Below are 16,840 nucleotides of genomic sequence, written 5' to 3' on the forward strand. Positions count from 1 at the left end.
CATTTCATTTTATTTTGTTTGGGTTTAATTTAATTTAACTTACTTCATGTTTAGGGTTCAATTTAAATAAATTTAAATCAAGTTTAGGTTTTTATTTGATTTTATCTTAAGAGTTTTATTTTATTTTACATAATAATATATACAAAGTATATATACATAATATATATATATATAGTATATATACTTTTCATTTAATTTAATTTAATTTTCACTTAATTTTATTTTACTGTAGTTTAGTTTGGTTTAAATTTAAATTAAATGAAATGCATAACTATTAAAAAAATTATAAAAATAATTAAACATTTTTTTTAAGAATTAAAAAAATTTCTGAGGCCACTAATTGGCTGTGAGAGGTCACATGGTTCCCCTGCCTCATCCTAGCATAACTTTTCGCGGCTGTTATCAAAGAGTGTTGGAATGAGAGAGCCAATCAGAGGGCGTGTCCGAGCGGAGACGTTAGCATGCGTCTGTGGAGGGTCGTTGAACAATTAGCCGCCAGACGCCACATTTGGTCCGGCGGCTCCGCTTTAATCGCTAACGTCTGCCGTTGAAGTGTCGGGCGGACGTTAGCAGGCATTGATATTAGCTAGCTTCTTTCAGGCTAATCTGTTTGGTTCATTGGGTTAGCCGTTAGCATGTTGATTGCTGGTCCGCCCCCACTGACAATGTTTTCATTCTAGAACGGCGGCTAAAGGAGCGGCTAGCGAGCTAACTGTGTTTTCTTTCTCTGCAGTTTTTAATAGCCGGCCTGGTCGGGTCGGGTCGGGGCGGGGCGGGTTGGGGCGGGGCGGTGCTCGACCGCAGCGTTAGCGCAGCGCTGCCATGCTGCTGCTGCCGCCCGGCCTCAAAAACGCCGTCCCCGCAGCTCTGTCTGCAGTTTGAAAATAGCACCCCCCCACCCCACCCCCCCGCACCCCCAAAACAATGTCTTTGTACAGTAGCAAATACTACATCACCCAAATGAAGCATGTATATTAAGTATGACTATATATATTTTTAAGTATTTTAATGTATTTAGTATTTATTAAATTAAATTAAATTAAATTAAATTAAATTAAATTAAATTAAATTAAATTAAATTAAATTAAATTAAATTAAACATTTATTTCTCTATTTTTTCTCTATTAATTGAGTATTTACTTACATAATTTTCTATTTTATGCATATATTGAGTGTTACATTAAATTAATAATAATAATAATATTACTTGGTTACTTTGTTTTCATTTACATCATTTTATTAAATAGTTTTCCTATAAATTTGTTACATTATTCTAATTTATTTATTAATGTAAGTTTTTCCTATTTTTTAATGTAACTTTTTCTATTTTATGCAATATTTGCAAATATTTTTAATTATGGGGAACATTTTTTAAATTATTATTATATTATTTAATATTCACTTGCATTTTCTTTGATGTTTATTTGTGTATTTGCACATCATATACAGTAAAAAAGAAACTATTTTTATTATTTAAAAAATATTCTGTATTTATTTCTTAATTTACTTCTTTCTTTTTTATTAAATTAAATTTTTTTTAAGTATTTAACATTTCACATTTTTTTAGGCATTCATATTTATTTGATTTTGTAAAATTTGTTTGCAAATTTAGATTTTTTTATTTTGTTCATTTATTTCATGTTTTATGCTTAGTAAGGTTATTATGCTTACTATGTTAAAATGATGTTCTATTTACTTTTTTATTTACTATTTGCTACTGATTATTTTTTCAATTTTATTTATTACATTTATTGATTTTTAACAAAATATTTTGGTACAATAATTTTTTTTAATTCATTTTTTTCTTTATTTTTTCATTTCGTTTTATTTATTATTCTTTTATAATTTCATTTGTAAATCTAGTATGTATTATTTATGTACATCTTTATTTTATTTTTTAACTTAAACACATTTTTTTACTACCATTACAATTTTGTTACTACCACTCTGCCACTTTTTAAATTTTTTTTTTATTTTTTAAGATTTTTTTTTTCCCAAAATGTATAAGCACAGGTGATTTATTTCTTTATTTGTACATAAAGGAGCCACCCTACCCGGGGGTCCACATCCAGGACCTTTTTGTCGCGCTTCCTCCTGAAGAGGAGGCCGTTGGGGTCGTGGTAGATGACCTGGTAGTTGGGGCTGCAGGTGGAGGCGGAGACCCGTGTGGTCCAGTTGTAGAAGCTGCGAGCCAGAAGGAAACTATTTCATCATGTGTGCCCCGGCGACGGGGGGGCGGCCTTGCGGCCACCCTTCAAACATCTCCCGAAGCGGTTGACCGTCTTCCGCCGACGAGTCACAGATGATATAATTTTCCTTTGGGTTGAAAGAGGACAAAAACCTTAATTAGCCGCCCCGCCCCCCCTCCCCCCGGCCCGGCTAGCTTGTAATTTAATGCATCAGCGTGAGCAGGCGGCGCTGTCAGCATTCTGCTTTCCTTCCACGGTGAAGGAAGTTTACACTCCAATGAAATGGAGCACGGGAAGGCCCGCCGCCACGACCGCCATGTTGGATCACGTCGGGGTCACCGAGGTGGCAGACCCCGCCCACGCTGAAAGCATGCCCCCCCCAGCCTCGAACTTGTTTATTTATTGATGTAACTTTTTCCCGATTTTTTTATTTTATTTTTTCTATTTTATGCAATTATATAAATATTTTGAATTTTGGGGGGCAAATTTCTAAAATTATTATCATATTATTTAATATCTACTAAAATTTACATAAACAGTAAAAAAGAAAGAAATTATTTTTGGGAAGGTAATGAGTGTTATTTTAAATTAAAAAAAATGTTTACTTAGTTACTTTGTTTTTAGTTACATAATTTTAATAAATATCTTTCCTACAAGTTTGTCACATTTATTTATTAATGTAAGTTTTTCCTATTTTTTTTATTTTATTTGTTATATTTTATGAAATTATATAAATATTTTGAATTTTGGAGGGCAAATTTCACAATTTTTTATTTAATGTTTATTTGTGTATTTGCACATCATAAACAGTAAAAAAAAGAAAGAAACTATTTTTATTATAAAAAAAAAATTGGTATTTATTTCTTTGTTTACATGTTTCCTATTTTAAGAATTTATATTATTTTATGAAGTATTTAATGTTTCATACATTTTTAGACATTCATATTTATTAGATTTCTTACAATTTGTTTGCCAATTTATTTTTTTTCATTTTGTTTATTTATTAAATGATTTATGCCTATTAAGATTATGTTAAAATTATGTTTTATTTTCTTGTTTGCTACTGATTTCATTTTTAAATTTTATTTATTACATTCATTGATTTTTAACAAAATATTTTGGCAATTTTTTTTTAAATTCATACTTTAAAAAAAAAATATTTCATGTTATTTATTATTCTTTTATAATGCATTTGCAAATCTATAAAATGTAAAATGTATAATTTATGTACATCTTTATTTTGTTTATTTATTTTATTTTTGTAACTTTTTGTAAATTTTGTAAATTTTTCAAACACATTTTTAATAATTTTTTTTTTTTTACGATTTTTTTTTTTCCACCAATTTTTTCCAAACATGAAGGATGCTAAAAGCAATCCAACTCCGGCTCTTCCAACATTCGGGAAGGGGAGGGATCCGCGGATGAGCGGAATATTTGCGTTGTGCAGGCCAGAGGCTGGAGGGGAGAGTAAGTAAAATAAAATAAAGTAAAATAAAGTAAAATTAAGTAAAATAAAGTAAAATTAAGTAAAATAAAATAAAATAAAATAAAGTGAAATAAAGTAAAATTAAGTAAAATTAAGTAAAATAAAATAAAATAAAATAAAATAAAATAAAATAAAATAAAATAAAATAAAATAAAATAAAATAAAATAAAATACATTTATAATAAAATAAATTCAGTGAGAAGAGCCAAAAGACCCTTGGCTAGATTTGTCTCCGGTGGCGTTTTTGAAAAAACAAAAAACAAAATGGCGTCCGTGTCACTGTGAAGCTACCGGTCAGTGCTGTTACCTTCCATCTTAGATCAGAAGTCCTCCAAAATCCAAAGAGTTCTTTCTCCAAATGTAACAACGTAAGAAAAAACCACGACCTTGTGATGGATTATGATTTCAAAATGGGGGGGAATCTTGCAGCGGGATGCTAATACGCTACTTTCCCGGATTCAACGTTGCTACAACAATAAAAAACGTCAGTCAAGGGGGTTCTCGCTGTGACACAATCACTGACATGTACTAGTTTGACCCCCCCGCGTCTGCTGGCTGACCTCTGAAAACACGACGCTAACACACACTCCACCTCGCCGCCACTTGTACGTGACCTGGTGGGATTTTTAGCGGCGGGGTGCGATGCCGGTGATGGGCTGCTCGGCGCTCCCGTGTGGAATGCTGCGGCGGTTTCTGATAGGCGGCCGGCGACGTCAAATAAAAGATGCTTCACCTGTCAGCCGCCGCCGGCATTTTTAGCTCACACATGCTAGGTCAGCAGTTCAGTACTGTACGTTGGCGACGCCGGGGTGGCTACGTCATGCTAAAGTGCTAGCGTTACTAGCTCCTTTTTTTGCATTTTAAGACATTCCCCTGCCTAGTGCCACTAGTGGCCATTCTTGTTGAAGAATGACTGTTGTAAGCACCTGTTGTTAGCCACTAAGCTAATAGATAGGAGAGAATAGTGGCCAGGGAGTTAGAAAGGAGTTGTTACTGCTTCAAAACATTCCCCTGCCTAGTGCCACTAGTGGCCATTCTTGTTGTGGAATGACTGTTGTAAGCACCTATTGTTAGCCACTAAGCTAATAGGTAAGAGATAATAGAGGCCGGGGAGTTAGGAAGGAGTTGTTACTGCTTCAAAACATTCCCCTGCCTAGTGCCACTAGTGGCGATTCATCTTTGTACTGTTGTAAGCACCTGTTGTTAGCCACTAAGCTAATAGATAGGAGAGAATAGTGGCCAGGGAGTTAGGAAGGAGTTGTTACTGCTTGAAAACATTCCCCTGCCTAGTGCCACTAGTGGCGATTCATCTTTGTACTGTTGTAAGCACCTGTTGTTAGCCACTAAGCTAATAGATAGGAAATAATAGTGGCCAGGGAGTTAGGAAGGAGTTGTTACTGCTTCAAAACATTCCCCTGCCTAGTGCCACTAGTGGCGATTCATCTTTGTACTGTTGTAAGCACCTGTTGTTAGCCACTAAGCTAATAGATGGGAAATAATAGTGGCCAGGGAGTTAGGAAGGAGTTGTTACTGCTTGAAAACATTCCCCTGCCTAGTGCCACTAGTGGCCATTCTTGTTGTGGAATGACTGTTGTAAGCACCTGTTGTTAGCCACTAAGCTAATAGATAAGAGAGAATAGTGGCCAGGGAGTTAGAAAGGAGTTGTTACTGCTTGAAAACATTCCCCTGCCTAGTGCCACTAGTAGCAATTCATCTTTGTACTGTTGTAAGCACCTATTGTTAGCCACTAAGCTAATAGATAGGAGAGAATAGTGGCCAGGGAGTTAGAAAGGAGTTGTTACTGCTTGAAAACATTCCCCTGCCTAGTGCCACTAGTGGCGATTCATCTTTGTACTGTTGTAAGCACCTGTTGTTAGCCACTAAGCTAATAGATAGGAGAGAATAGCATTAGCATTTCTCGCGTTAGCCGCTACGCTAACATATAGGAGTAAATGTAACGACATGGGCGATGCATAGCGAGCCCAAGCTAATATTGTTTTTAATGTTTTAGTGTGGATTTGGAATATTTGCAGGACTTTGTAGACATGGAAGCTCCATCCGATCCTCCCCCGACTCTTTAATAAGATTTCCTTCCCCTTCAAACCCGCCCCCCCAACTCTCGGACCCCCCCGAGCCATGTCAAGGTTTTACAGTGGAAGGAGACTCACCATAAATCCAAGGGTCCTGGCAGGAGCCGCTTCTTTGCGCTGAAATACGCCTGAAAGTCCTGGACCTGCAGTCTGTGGGCGTAGTCTATATAGCCAGACACTTCCTGTCCGAGAGCGTTCCGATCTCGTATGAAGATCAGCGACTGTGGAGGGACGGGAGGAGAAGGAGGAAAGCCTCTGCGTAAATAATCACAGCTGAGAGGAATCCTAGAAGGTTGGTGGGACTTGTTAGACACGTCTTACAAATCCTCCCACTCTCAAGCTCGTGTTCAAGTCCCGTTCCGATCCCGACGACTCCCACCGCCCGTGTCGTTCCTGTCAGGGACCCAGCGGGTCTAAGCGCTCTAAGCTGTGGAGTATCCTGCTCCGTTAAGTAAGTTCCATTCCAACACGCCTACGGTCGATACTGGGAATGACTTGAAGGATGGAGGGGATCTTTGGGGCCAACATCGGGGAACGCATCAGGTCCAGACCAAAGGGAGAATCCTCTATGAATACGTCTACTCAGCAGTACTTCAAAGACCGTATAGTACTTCTATGGCTGTATAGGACTGGTAGTTTAATCCTAGATTAGTAGTCTAGGATTGTAAAGTAGTTCCATAACTGTAAAGTAGTCTAGGACTGCAAGTAGATGTAGGTCTGTAAAGTAGTTCTAGGTGTGTAAAGTAGTCTAGGACTGCAAGTAGTTCTTGGTCTGTGAAGGGGTCTAGGACTGCAAGTAGTTCTAGGTCTGTAAAGTTGTCTAGGACTGCAAGTAGTTCTAGGTCTGTAAAGTTGTCTAGGACTGCAAGTAGTTCTAGGTCTGTGAAGGAGTCTAGGACTGCAAGTAGTTCTAAGTTTGTGAAGGAGTCTAGGACTGCAAGTCGATGCAGGACTGCAAGTAGTCTAGGTCTGTAAAAGAGTCTAGGACTGCAAGTAGTTCTTGGTCTGTGAAGGAGTCTAGGACTGCAAGTAGTTCTAGGTCTGTGAAGTAGTCTAGGACTGCAAGTAGTTCTAGGTCTGTGAAGTAGTCTAGGACTGCAAGTAGTTCTAGGTCTGTGAAGTGGTCAAGGACTGCAAGTAGTTCTAGGTTTGTGAAGGAGTCTAGGACTGCAAGTAGTTTAGGTCTGTGAAGTAGTCTAGGACTGCAAGTAGTTCTAGGTCTGTGAAGTAGTCAAGGACTGCAAGTAGTTCTAGGTTTGTGAAGGAGTCTAGGACTGCAAGTAGTTCTTGGTCTGTGAAGGAGTCTAGAACTGCAAGTAGTTCTAGGTCTGTAAAGTAGTCTAGGACTCCACGTAGTTCTAGGTCTGTGAAGGAGTCTAGGACTGCAAGTAGTTCTAAGTTTGTGAAGGAGTCTAGGACTGCAAGTCGATGTAGGACTGCAAGTAGTTCTAGGTCTGTGAATGAGTCTAGAACTGCAAGTAGTTCTAGGTCTGTAAAGTAGTCTAGGACTGCAAGTAGTTCTAGGTCTGTGAAGTAGTCAAGGACTGCAAGTAGTTCTAGGTCTGTGAAGTAGTCTAGGACTGCAAGTAGTTCTAGGTCTGTGAAGTAGTCAAGGACTGTAAGTAGTTCTAGGTCTGTGAAGTAGTCTAGGACTGCAAGTAGTTCTAGGTCTGTGAAGGAGTCTAGGACTGCAAGTAGTTCTAGGTCTGTGAAGGAGTCTAGGACTGCAAGTAGTTCTAGGTCTGTGAAGGAGTCTAGGACTGCAAGTAGTTCTAGGTCTGTGAAGGAGTCTAGGACTGCAAGTAGTTCTAGGTCTGTGAAGGAGTCTAGGACTGCAAGTAGTTCTAGGTCTGTGAAGTAGTCTAGGACTGCAAGTAGTTCTAGGTCTGTGAAGTAGTCTAGGACTGCAAGTAGTTCTAGGTCTGTGAAGTAGTCTAGGACTGCAAGTAGTTCTAGGTCTGTGAAGTAGTCTAGGACTGCAAGTAGTTCTAGGTCTGTGAAGTAGTCTAGGACTGCAAGTAGTTCTAGGTCTGTGAAGTAGTCTAGGACTGCAAGTAGTTCTAGGTCTGTGAAGTAGTCTAGGACTGCAAGTAGTTCTAGGTCTGTGAAGTAGTCTAGGACTGCAAGTAGTTCTAGGTCTGTGAAGTAGTCAAGGACTGTAAGTAGTTCTAGGTCTGTGAAGTAGTCTAGGACTGCAAGTAGTTCTAGAGTTGTACAGTAGGACCAAGGGACATCCTGAAAGCGTTGTGGTCCGGAAGACTATAAAGATCATAAGTTAGCCTGTTAGCATGGCTGAATGACTGACAGACGTCAGACCATCTGATGGAAAGGAGGGACCCGGCCCTCGGACAAGGTATCCCCCCGTCCCCGAGGCAAGATGAAAGGGTCCTTTGATGGTGTTGATAACGGTCCGAGACAAAATCCACCAGGACCTCCACAACGCCGCGTTTTGCCTGCCTTTTATTTCCCCTCCAGAGACTCGTTGAGGACGGTTATTGTCTCTGAATGAGACCCCACGTGGCCCCCGGATCCCCGGGGCGGGGTGGACCAGGTCCCATCTGCGGATGCCTTCACGGGACGGGCGTGAGATTAGCGGCGGCGCTGCTTTCAAACATTTAAAACAGATGCTATCAGCTTAGCAGATGGCGGGCCGTCCCGGGCCAGATACGCCGTCGTGGAGCGTCGCCCCCCACCGCCCCCCCTCGGTGCTCCCCGCAGCCCTCCTTGAAAAGACATCACGGGTGACAGGGAAGGACGGGAGGAGGAACTTTAGGGCATCTCTGATGGAAGGAGACACATGACGCTCGGCCAAGTTTCATGGCTTTTAGGTCCTCATCAATCCTTCATGGACGTCCTTTCCCACTCGGGTTTCCCCGGACCTTCTGATGAAGATCTCAGGGTCCACGGAGCTGAAGGTCAGCCATGAAGTCTTATTGCTGGACAATATGGCCGTTATTGCCTCCACCAAGGAGCAGTTATGTAGACTCTACTCATTAGTTCCTCAGTAACTACTCATTAGCTTCTCATTAGTTCCTCAGTAACTACTCATTAGCTTCTCATTAGTTCCTCAGTAACTACTCAAAATGTACCTGCCTTAGTTCCCCTGTAACTACTCATTATTTATTCAGTAACTACTAACAAAGGATGTGCCTTAGTTCCTCAGTAATTACTAATTACTCTACTCATTATTTCCTCAGTAACTACTCTAAATCCACGTGTCTTCGTCGTTAGGTCCTACTTAATTACTCAAAATGTATGTACCTAAGTTCCCCAGTAACTACTCTACTCATTAGTTCCTTAGTAACTATTCATTAGTTCCCAAGTAACTACTCATTAGTTCCTCAGTAACTATTCATTAGTTAGTAACTACTCAAAATGTATGTGCCTTACTTCCTCAGTAACTACTCTACTCATTAGTTCTGTAGTAACTATTCATTAGTTCCAAAGTAAGTACTCAATTGCTCATAAGTAACTACTCTAAATCCATGTGCCTTTGTCCCTAAGTAACTACTCTACTCATTAGTTCTGTAATAACTATTCATTAGTTCCAAAGTAAGTACTCATTTGATTGTAAGTAACTACTCTGAATCCATGTGCCTTTGTTCCTAAGTAACTACTCTACTCATTGGTTCCTCAGTAACTATTCATTAGTTTCTCATTAGTTCCTCAGTAACTACTCTACCCATTAGTTCCTTAGTAACTATTCATTAGTTCCTAACTAACTACTCATTTGTTCTTCAGTAACTACTCAAAATGTATGTGCCTCAGTCACTACTCTACTCATTAGTAGAGTTTCTCATTAGTTCCTCAGTAACTACTCATTAGTTCGTAAGTAACTACTCGAAATGTATGTGCCTTACTTCCTCAGTAACTACTCTACTCATTCGTTCTGTAGTAACTATTCATAAGTTCCAAAGTAAGTACTCAATTGTTTGTAAGTAACTACTCTAAATCCAGGTGCCTTAGTTCCTCAGTAACTACTCTACTCATTGGTTCCTTAGTAACTACTCATTAGTTCCTAAGTAACTACTCATTAGTTATTCAGTAACTACTCTACTCATTGGTTCCTTAGTAACTACTCATTAGTTCCTATGTAACTACTCATTAGTTATTCAGTAACTACTCAAAATGTATGTGCCTTAGTTCCTCAGTAACTACTCTCCTCATTAGTTCCTTAGTAAGTACTCAATTGTTCATAAGTAACTACTCTAAATCCATGTGCCTTTGTTCCTCAGTAACTACTCTACTCATTAGTTCCTCAGTAACTACTCTATTTTTATGTACCTTATTGTAAAGTGAGACCAAGCTATAAAGGATAAGCGGTATAGAAATGGATGGATGGATGGATGGATGGATGGATGGATGGATGGATGGATGCCATGGATGGAGTGCGTCTGGGGGTCTGAATGAGGGGTCGGACCGACAAGACTTGGGAGGGACGCCCACCATCACCATGGCAACCAGCGACCTCACCTCACCCGCCAGCCACGAGCCCAAAACAGGTGCTGTGACCTCACCGAGCCCCAGCGGCCCCCGTTTTATGGCAGCCATCGGAGTGCGGAGGGGGCCTGAGAAGCCGAGGGCGGCCCCGGTCCCAGGTAGACATCCTGGTCTTTGTGACACCCAATCTAAGCCGGCTGCTCTTTCAAACGCTCGTCTTACGCGCTCGCAGTTGAAATTTCAGCTGCGAGCGGCCGTGACCTTCAAGACGAGGCTTGTGTAAACCAGAGGGGGAACAGTAGACCCGGGTGGGGTGGGGTGGGGTCGGGTGGGGTGGGGGTCCTTTAAATCCGTCATCCGTGCGCTTCAGGAACACAACAAAGAGCCTCAAATCCTCACGGGGCGCCGCCCCGCCCTGCCGAACTCCACTTTGAACGTGTTTATGCGCTCGCAAACAAACACTGAAACTTGAAGAGCGTTAACGGGCCTAATGAGTGAGCGCCCCCACGCCCCCACGCCCCCATGCCCCCACCCCTCGCCGACACACACACGGGGAGATATGGAATGGAAAGAAATGCCATCTTATTTCAACCTACAGATAAATAGAACATTGAAATAAAAAAAGGGTTAAAATACATGTTCATAATAATGATAATAATAATAATAATAATAATAATAATAATAATAATAATAATAATAATAATAATAAATACATGTTAATGACAACAAAATTATTTTAAATAAAATAACACAGTTGTGTTTATTTATTTATGACATTATTATTTCATTTTTTAACTTAAAATGATTCATTTTTATTTAAACTAAAAATGATTAAAATACATGTTAGTAAGAACAAAATTATTTTCATTAAAACAACATTTTTTTCATTTATTTAAATTTACCATGTGTTTTTTAAACCTTATCATTCAATAAAAAAATAGAAATTATTAAATTTATTTTAACTAAAAATGATTAAAATACATGTTAGTAAGAACAAAATTATTGTAATTAAAACAAAAAATCTTTATTTATTTAAATTTATCATGTGTTTTTTAAACGTTATTATTCAATAAAAAATAGAAAGTATTAAATTTATTTTAACTAAAAATGATTAAAATACATGTTAGTAAGAACAAAATTATTGTAATTAAAACAAAAAATCTTTATTTAAATTTACCACGTGTTTTTTTAAACTTTATTATTCAATAAAAAATAGAAATAATTAAATTGATTTTAACTAAAAATGATTAAAATACATGTTAATAAAAAATTATTATTTTAAAGAAAATAATAACTTTTTATGTGTTAAAATATATAAGATTAAAATATTAAATTTGTTGAACATAACATAATATACAACATGCATTATTTATTTATTTATTTATTTATTTATTTATTTATTTATTTATTTATTTATTTATTTATTTATTTATTTATTTATTTATTTATTTATTTATTTATTTATTTATTTATTTTTATTAAAAATAATTTATTATTATCAACGCCGGCTCCTTTAAGTTGAAATAACCGTCTGAAAAATGACTCCGAATGTGAGCTAGTGTGAGCAAGTTCTTGCGGCTGAACGCGGTGTTAGCATCCACGCGGCGTTAGCATCAACGCGGCGTTAGCATCCACGCGGGCCAGCCAAGTTTCATTTTATATCTCCAAATAAACCCAAAAAGTGCGGTTTCGATTGTTGGGGTCTGGAGAGATGGTTCCATTCCGCCCCTGTGACTGTGGGGCTAGCGACTACGGGGGTTCGTATTGTGTTTCACAATAAGGATGGAAATAATCAGAGGACATTTTTATACTGCTGCTTATAATTACAGGGCGTGTCGGCAGACAGATGTCTTGGCAGCGACAGCAAAAATGCACCAGGCCACGATTCAAAGGAAGCTCTCGCTCCGCACGGCGGTTTTGCTCGTATATCTGGCTTCTCTCAGCACACCAGCGGGAACAAAATACTGCTAAAAAATTATTTTTTTAACACTTAAATATTCAAATCGATTTTTTATACAAGAAATTTTGCAAGTATAAAGGCAAAATATTAAGAGAAAAAAAGTTTATGAAAAATAAAGTCACGTGATATTATGATATATATACATAATATAATATGTATATATTTATTATATATAAATATATATATATTTATTAAAATTATAATCCAAATGATATATTTATTATATGTAAATATATATAATAATAAATATTCATTCATTATATATATAATATATATCCTAAATATTGGAAAAAAAAGTCATAATATTATGGTATATATTACTAATTACTACTTATTATTAATGTCAAAATATTACCAGAAGAAAATGTACAATGAAGAGAATGAAGCCCAAATATTACGAGTATAAATAAAATAAAATAAAATAAAATAAAATAAAATAAAATAAAATAAAATAAAATAAAATAAAATAAAATAAAATAAAATAAAATAAAATAAAATAAAATAAAATAAAATAAAATAAAATAAAATAAAATTAAATTAAATTAGGTGTAAATATGTTTGGATAAAAGTTGTATATAAAGTCAAAATATGACAGAATAATGATAACAGAACTGGAAAAAAATGTATTTTACAGAATAAATGACAATTTTACAAGACGTTTTGTCATAAGCCGTAATGTTATGAAAAACAAATAAAACAATCAGGAAGGTTTTACTCTTTGCAAAACTAGGTTGGGGGGGGGGGTCAAATATCCTAGGAAGCAAATCTCGTACAGGAAGAAAGTTGAGGGTCGATGCATATGAAGCAGCAACGCGGCGGCAGGTGTCCTCCTCATGGCGTACGACTCCGCCCACTGAGGTTAGTTAGCCTGCAGGAGGCCAGATCCCCAATCAGACCTTCGTCTCTTGAACGCAACCCGTTGGCCGCAAAATAAGTGGCTTGAACCCACGAGCTCCAAATTACAGGGCACTCCGAATCACATTTTTCTATCCTGCCCCCCCCCATCCACCTTCCACCCCCCCATCTCGCCCACATTTAGACATTCTATTAAAATATGATTTTTTTTCCCTCCACCTGTGTTACGTCATGTGTGGCAAAAAGCTTTTATTGTACGCTTTTATTGTGGAGGTTCCACAGCTACTTCCTGCTACAATAATCATTGTAGACTAAGCGTAAGCACCCATAGTTTGCATTATTAAAAACACATAAATATTTAGTAAATATAAAAAATACTACTAATAAAATAAAAAAGTAAAAAAACTTCATTATTATATGATATACTAAAATGTTATATTAAATGTGAATGTTTTTGAAAATATAATTTTTTATATTTTTAAATATTTTTTTATATTGTTTTATTTTATTTTATATTATTATATGTAATATATATAAACATTCTATATAATATATAAATAAAACTGTAATGTTTATAATAATCAATATAGACATATATATATATACACACTATACATAATGTATATGAATATCATAAACGTGACATATATCAAATATTTAATACAAATATTTCCAATAGATACACATACAACATGAAATATATAGTTTTCATTATTTAAAAACACATATAAATATATAGTAAATATAAAAAATACTACTAATAAAATTAAAATAAAGTAAAAATTAAGTAAAAAAACATTATTATATGATATACTAAAAGGTTATATTATATATGAATAGTTTTGAAAATATTTTTAATAAAATAAAATAAAATAAAATAAAATAAAATAAAATAAAATAAAATATAATAAAATAAAATAAAATAAAATAAAATAAAATAAAATAAAATAAAATAAAATAAAATAAAATAAAATAAAATAAAATAAAATAAACCATTTAGTAGCACAGAATTGAAACATTAGGAAAAAAATAAACGTATTTTTCTGAAGTCATTAAATTCAGTAAAAAAAACTATAAATAAAATAAAATAAAATAAAATAAAATAAAATAAAATAAAATAAAATAAAATAAAATAAAATAAAATAAAATAAAATAAAATAAAATAAAATAAAATAAAATAAAATACACAGAATTGAAACATTAGGGAAAAAAATAAATGTATTTTTCTGAAGTCATAATTAATTAGGAAGGTACGGAACGAATCAATCGGCGTCTTAGCCGTCACGCCGACAGGCGGCATCGCTTCCAGGGCTCGGTAACGGGGGCGGGGCTTTAAAAGGCTGCTCCGGCGTTACGCGGTTTTCCAAACACAAATCAGTCCTCCGCCATGGCCGCCTTAGTGGCCTATCTTTTCCCCTCCCTTCGCTCCTCCAACCATTTCCCACATTCCACTGGCTTTTAAATTACCAGTGGCGAATGGAATACGAGTCCAGGGCCTAAAATACTCGCAAAGACGTGCCGTTCTAGAAAAAAGAGGGACGGGGGGGAAAAAAAACGGGGGGCGGATTACGGGGACGTTAACTTTCCCGAATCGTGACGGGGACCGCACCTTTCGTTTGTGAGAACGCCGCGTGGGATGGGAGCGTCGGCGCGGCGAGATGTGCAAACTGAAAATAGCTTTTGGCGCACGGGACTCTGGTCCAGGGCCAGAGACCTTAATTCCGTTGTGCGTCTCGTTACGGCCGCAAACACGCAGCGCTCAGAAGCTGGCGTACCTCTGCCAGGGTCAACACAAAAAAATGTTTGCTTGGAAAAAAAAAAACGTAATAATCCCGACTCCAGCTGCGTTCATAAAAACAACACGTGTAAAATCCTGCGGATGGACAAGCTAACACGACGGGAAAGATCTTTGAGGGACATAATTAGACCTCGGGAAGACAAGAAAAACCTCTATGAAGTATTTGTCCGAGTGTTTTTACAAGCAGCGTCCACTGTGGGACCAGTTCGCAATTTTCCGCCACAATGACTGCCTGACGTAACTCGGATGTCTCAGTCCAAGGCTACAATTAGCCTCCAAAGATGATCCAGACGGAGTCTCTGGTCCAAAGACTGATCCTACAGTCCATGACGTACCCAAACCATTCGGTTAAACAACAAACTCTTTGGTCAACCAAAGACTTTGGACCAAAGACCAGAAAACTGCATTTCAGTGACTACTCGCTTGGTCAAAGAACTAATCCTATAGAGCAAAACCATTGGGTTAAAAAAAATGTCCAACAGTCCAAACATTAGTCCAAAGACCAAGCCTACCAACCAACAAATGATCCTGCATTTCAAGGACTAATCGTTATTAATCCGTTATTCTACGGACCAAACTCATTTGTTTAAAAAAAACAATCCTGTAGTCCAAAACCCAAGTATTTAGTTCAAAGACCAATTCAACGGACCAAAGACTGACCGTTAGAACCAGAAAACCGAACCTACATTTCAGTTTCATTTGGTCAAAGGATGGAGCAAAACCATTGGGTTAAAAAATGAGCCAACAGTCCAAACATTAGTCCAAAGACCAAGCCTACCAACCAACCAATGATCCTGCTTTCAAGAACTGATCGTTTGGTTTGGGGACAAATTCTACAGACCAAACTCATTTGTTTAAAAAACAATCCTGCAGTCCAAAGACTAGGTATTTAGTTCAAAGACCAACCCAACGGACCAAAGACTGCCCGTTAGAACCAGAAAACCGGTCCTACATTTCAGTGACTACTCGCTTGGTCAAAGGACAAATCCGATAGAGCAAAACCATTGGGTTAAAAAATGACCCAACAGTCCAAACATTAGTCCAAAGACCAAGCCTACCAACCAACCAATGATCCTGCTTTCAAGAACTGATCGTTTGGTTTGGGGACAAATTCTACAGACCAAACTCATTTGTTTAAAAAACAATCCTGCAGTCCAAAGACTAGGTATTTAGTTCAAAGACCAACCCAACGAACCAAAGACTGCCCGTTAGAACCAGAAAACCGATCCTACATTTCAGTGACGACTTGTTTGGTCTAAGGACAAATCCAATGGACCAAAACCATTTGCTTAAAAAAACCCAATCCAGCGGTCTAAGGATTCTTCAATGTTTGGTTTAACAACCAACACTTTAGAACCAAAAAAACTGATCCTACATTTCAGTGACTACTTGTTTGGTCAAAGGACAAGTCCTATAGAGCAAATGACCCTGCTTTCAAGAACTGATTGTTTGGTTTGGGGACAAATTCCACGGACCAAACTCATTTGTTTAAAAAACAATCCTGCAGTCTAAAGACTAAGTATTTAGTTCAAAGACCAATCCAACGGACCAAAGACTGCCCATTAGAACCAGAAAACTGATCCGACTCATTTGGTCAAAGGACAAATCCTATAGAGCAAAACCATTGGGTTAAAAATGACCCAAGAGTCCAAACATTAGTCCAAAGACCAAGCCTACCAACCAACGAATGACCGTTTGAACCGTGAAACTGATCCTGTTGGTTTCCTGATCCGTTTGGTTTTGGGACAAATTCTACAGACCAAACTCATTTGTTTAAAAAAAACAATCCTGCAGTCCAAAGGCTAAGTATTTAGTTCAAAGACCAATCCAATGGACCAAAGACTGACCGTTAGAACCAGAAAACCGATCCTACATTTCAGTGACTACACGCTTGGTCAAAGGACAAATCCGATAGAGCAAAACCATTTGGGTTAAAAAATGACCCAACGGTCCAAAAATTAGTCCAAAGACCAAGCCTACCAACCAACCAATGTTCCTGCTTTCAAGAACTGATCGTTTGGT

General features: G+C 37.2%; 1 protein-coding gene across 1 annotated transcript in view; it reads right to left on the bottom strand.

Moving 5' to 3' along the window:
• The window catches only part of cfap299 (cilia and flagella associated protein 299), a 55,141-nt gene that overhangs the window by 1,146 nt on the left and 37,155 nt on the right, over positions 1–16,840 (bottom strand). The window contains exons 4-5 of the mRNA XM_078789287.1: positions 5,844–5,986; positions 2,055–2,184 (exon numbers count right to left, since the gene is read on the bottom strand). Coding sequence (XP_078645413.1) covers positions 2,055–2,184; positions 5,844–5,986 — 273 coding nt within the window. The remainder of the gene's footprint in view (positions 1–2,054; positions 2,185–5,843; positions 5,987–16,840) is intronic.

The sequence above is a fragment of the Doryrhamphus excisus genome, linkage group LG3 (assembly GCF_037039965.1).
Source record: "Doryrhamphus excisus strain RoL-2023G ecotype Guam linkage group LG3, RoL_Dexc_Guam_v1.1, whole genome shotgun sequence".
In the NCBI taxonomy this organism is placed as follows: domain Eukaryota; kingdom Metazoa; phylum Chordata; class Actinopteri; order Syngnathiformes; family Syngnathidae; genus Doryrhamphus; species Doryrhamphus excisus.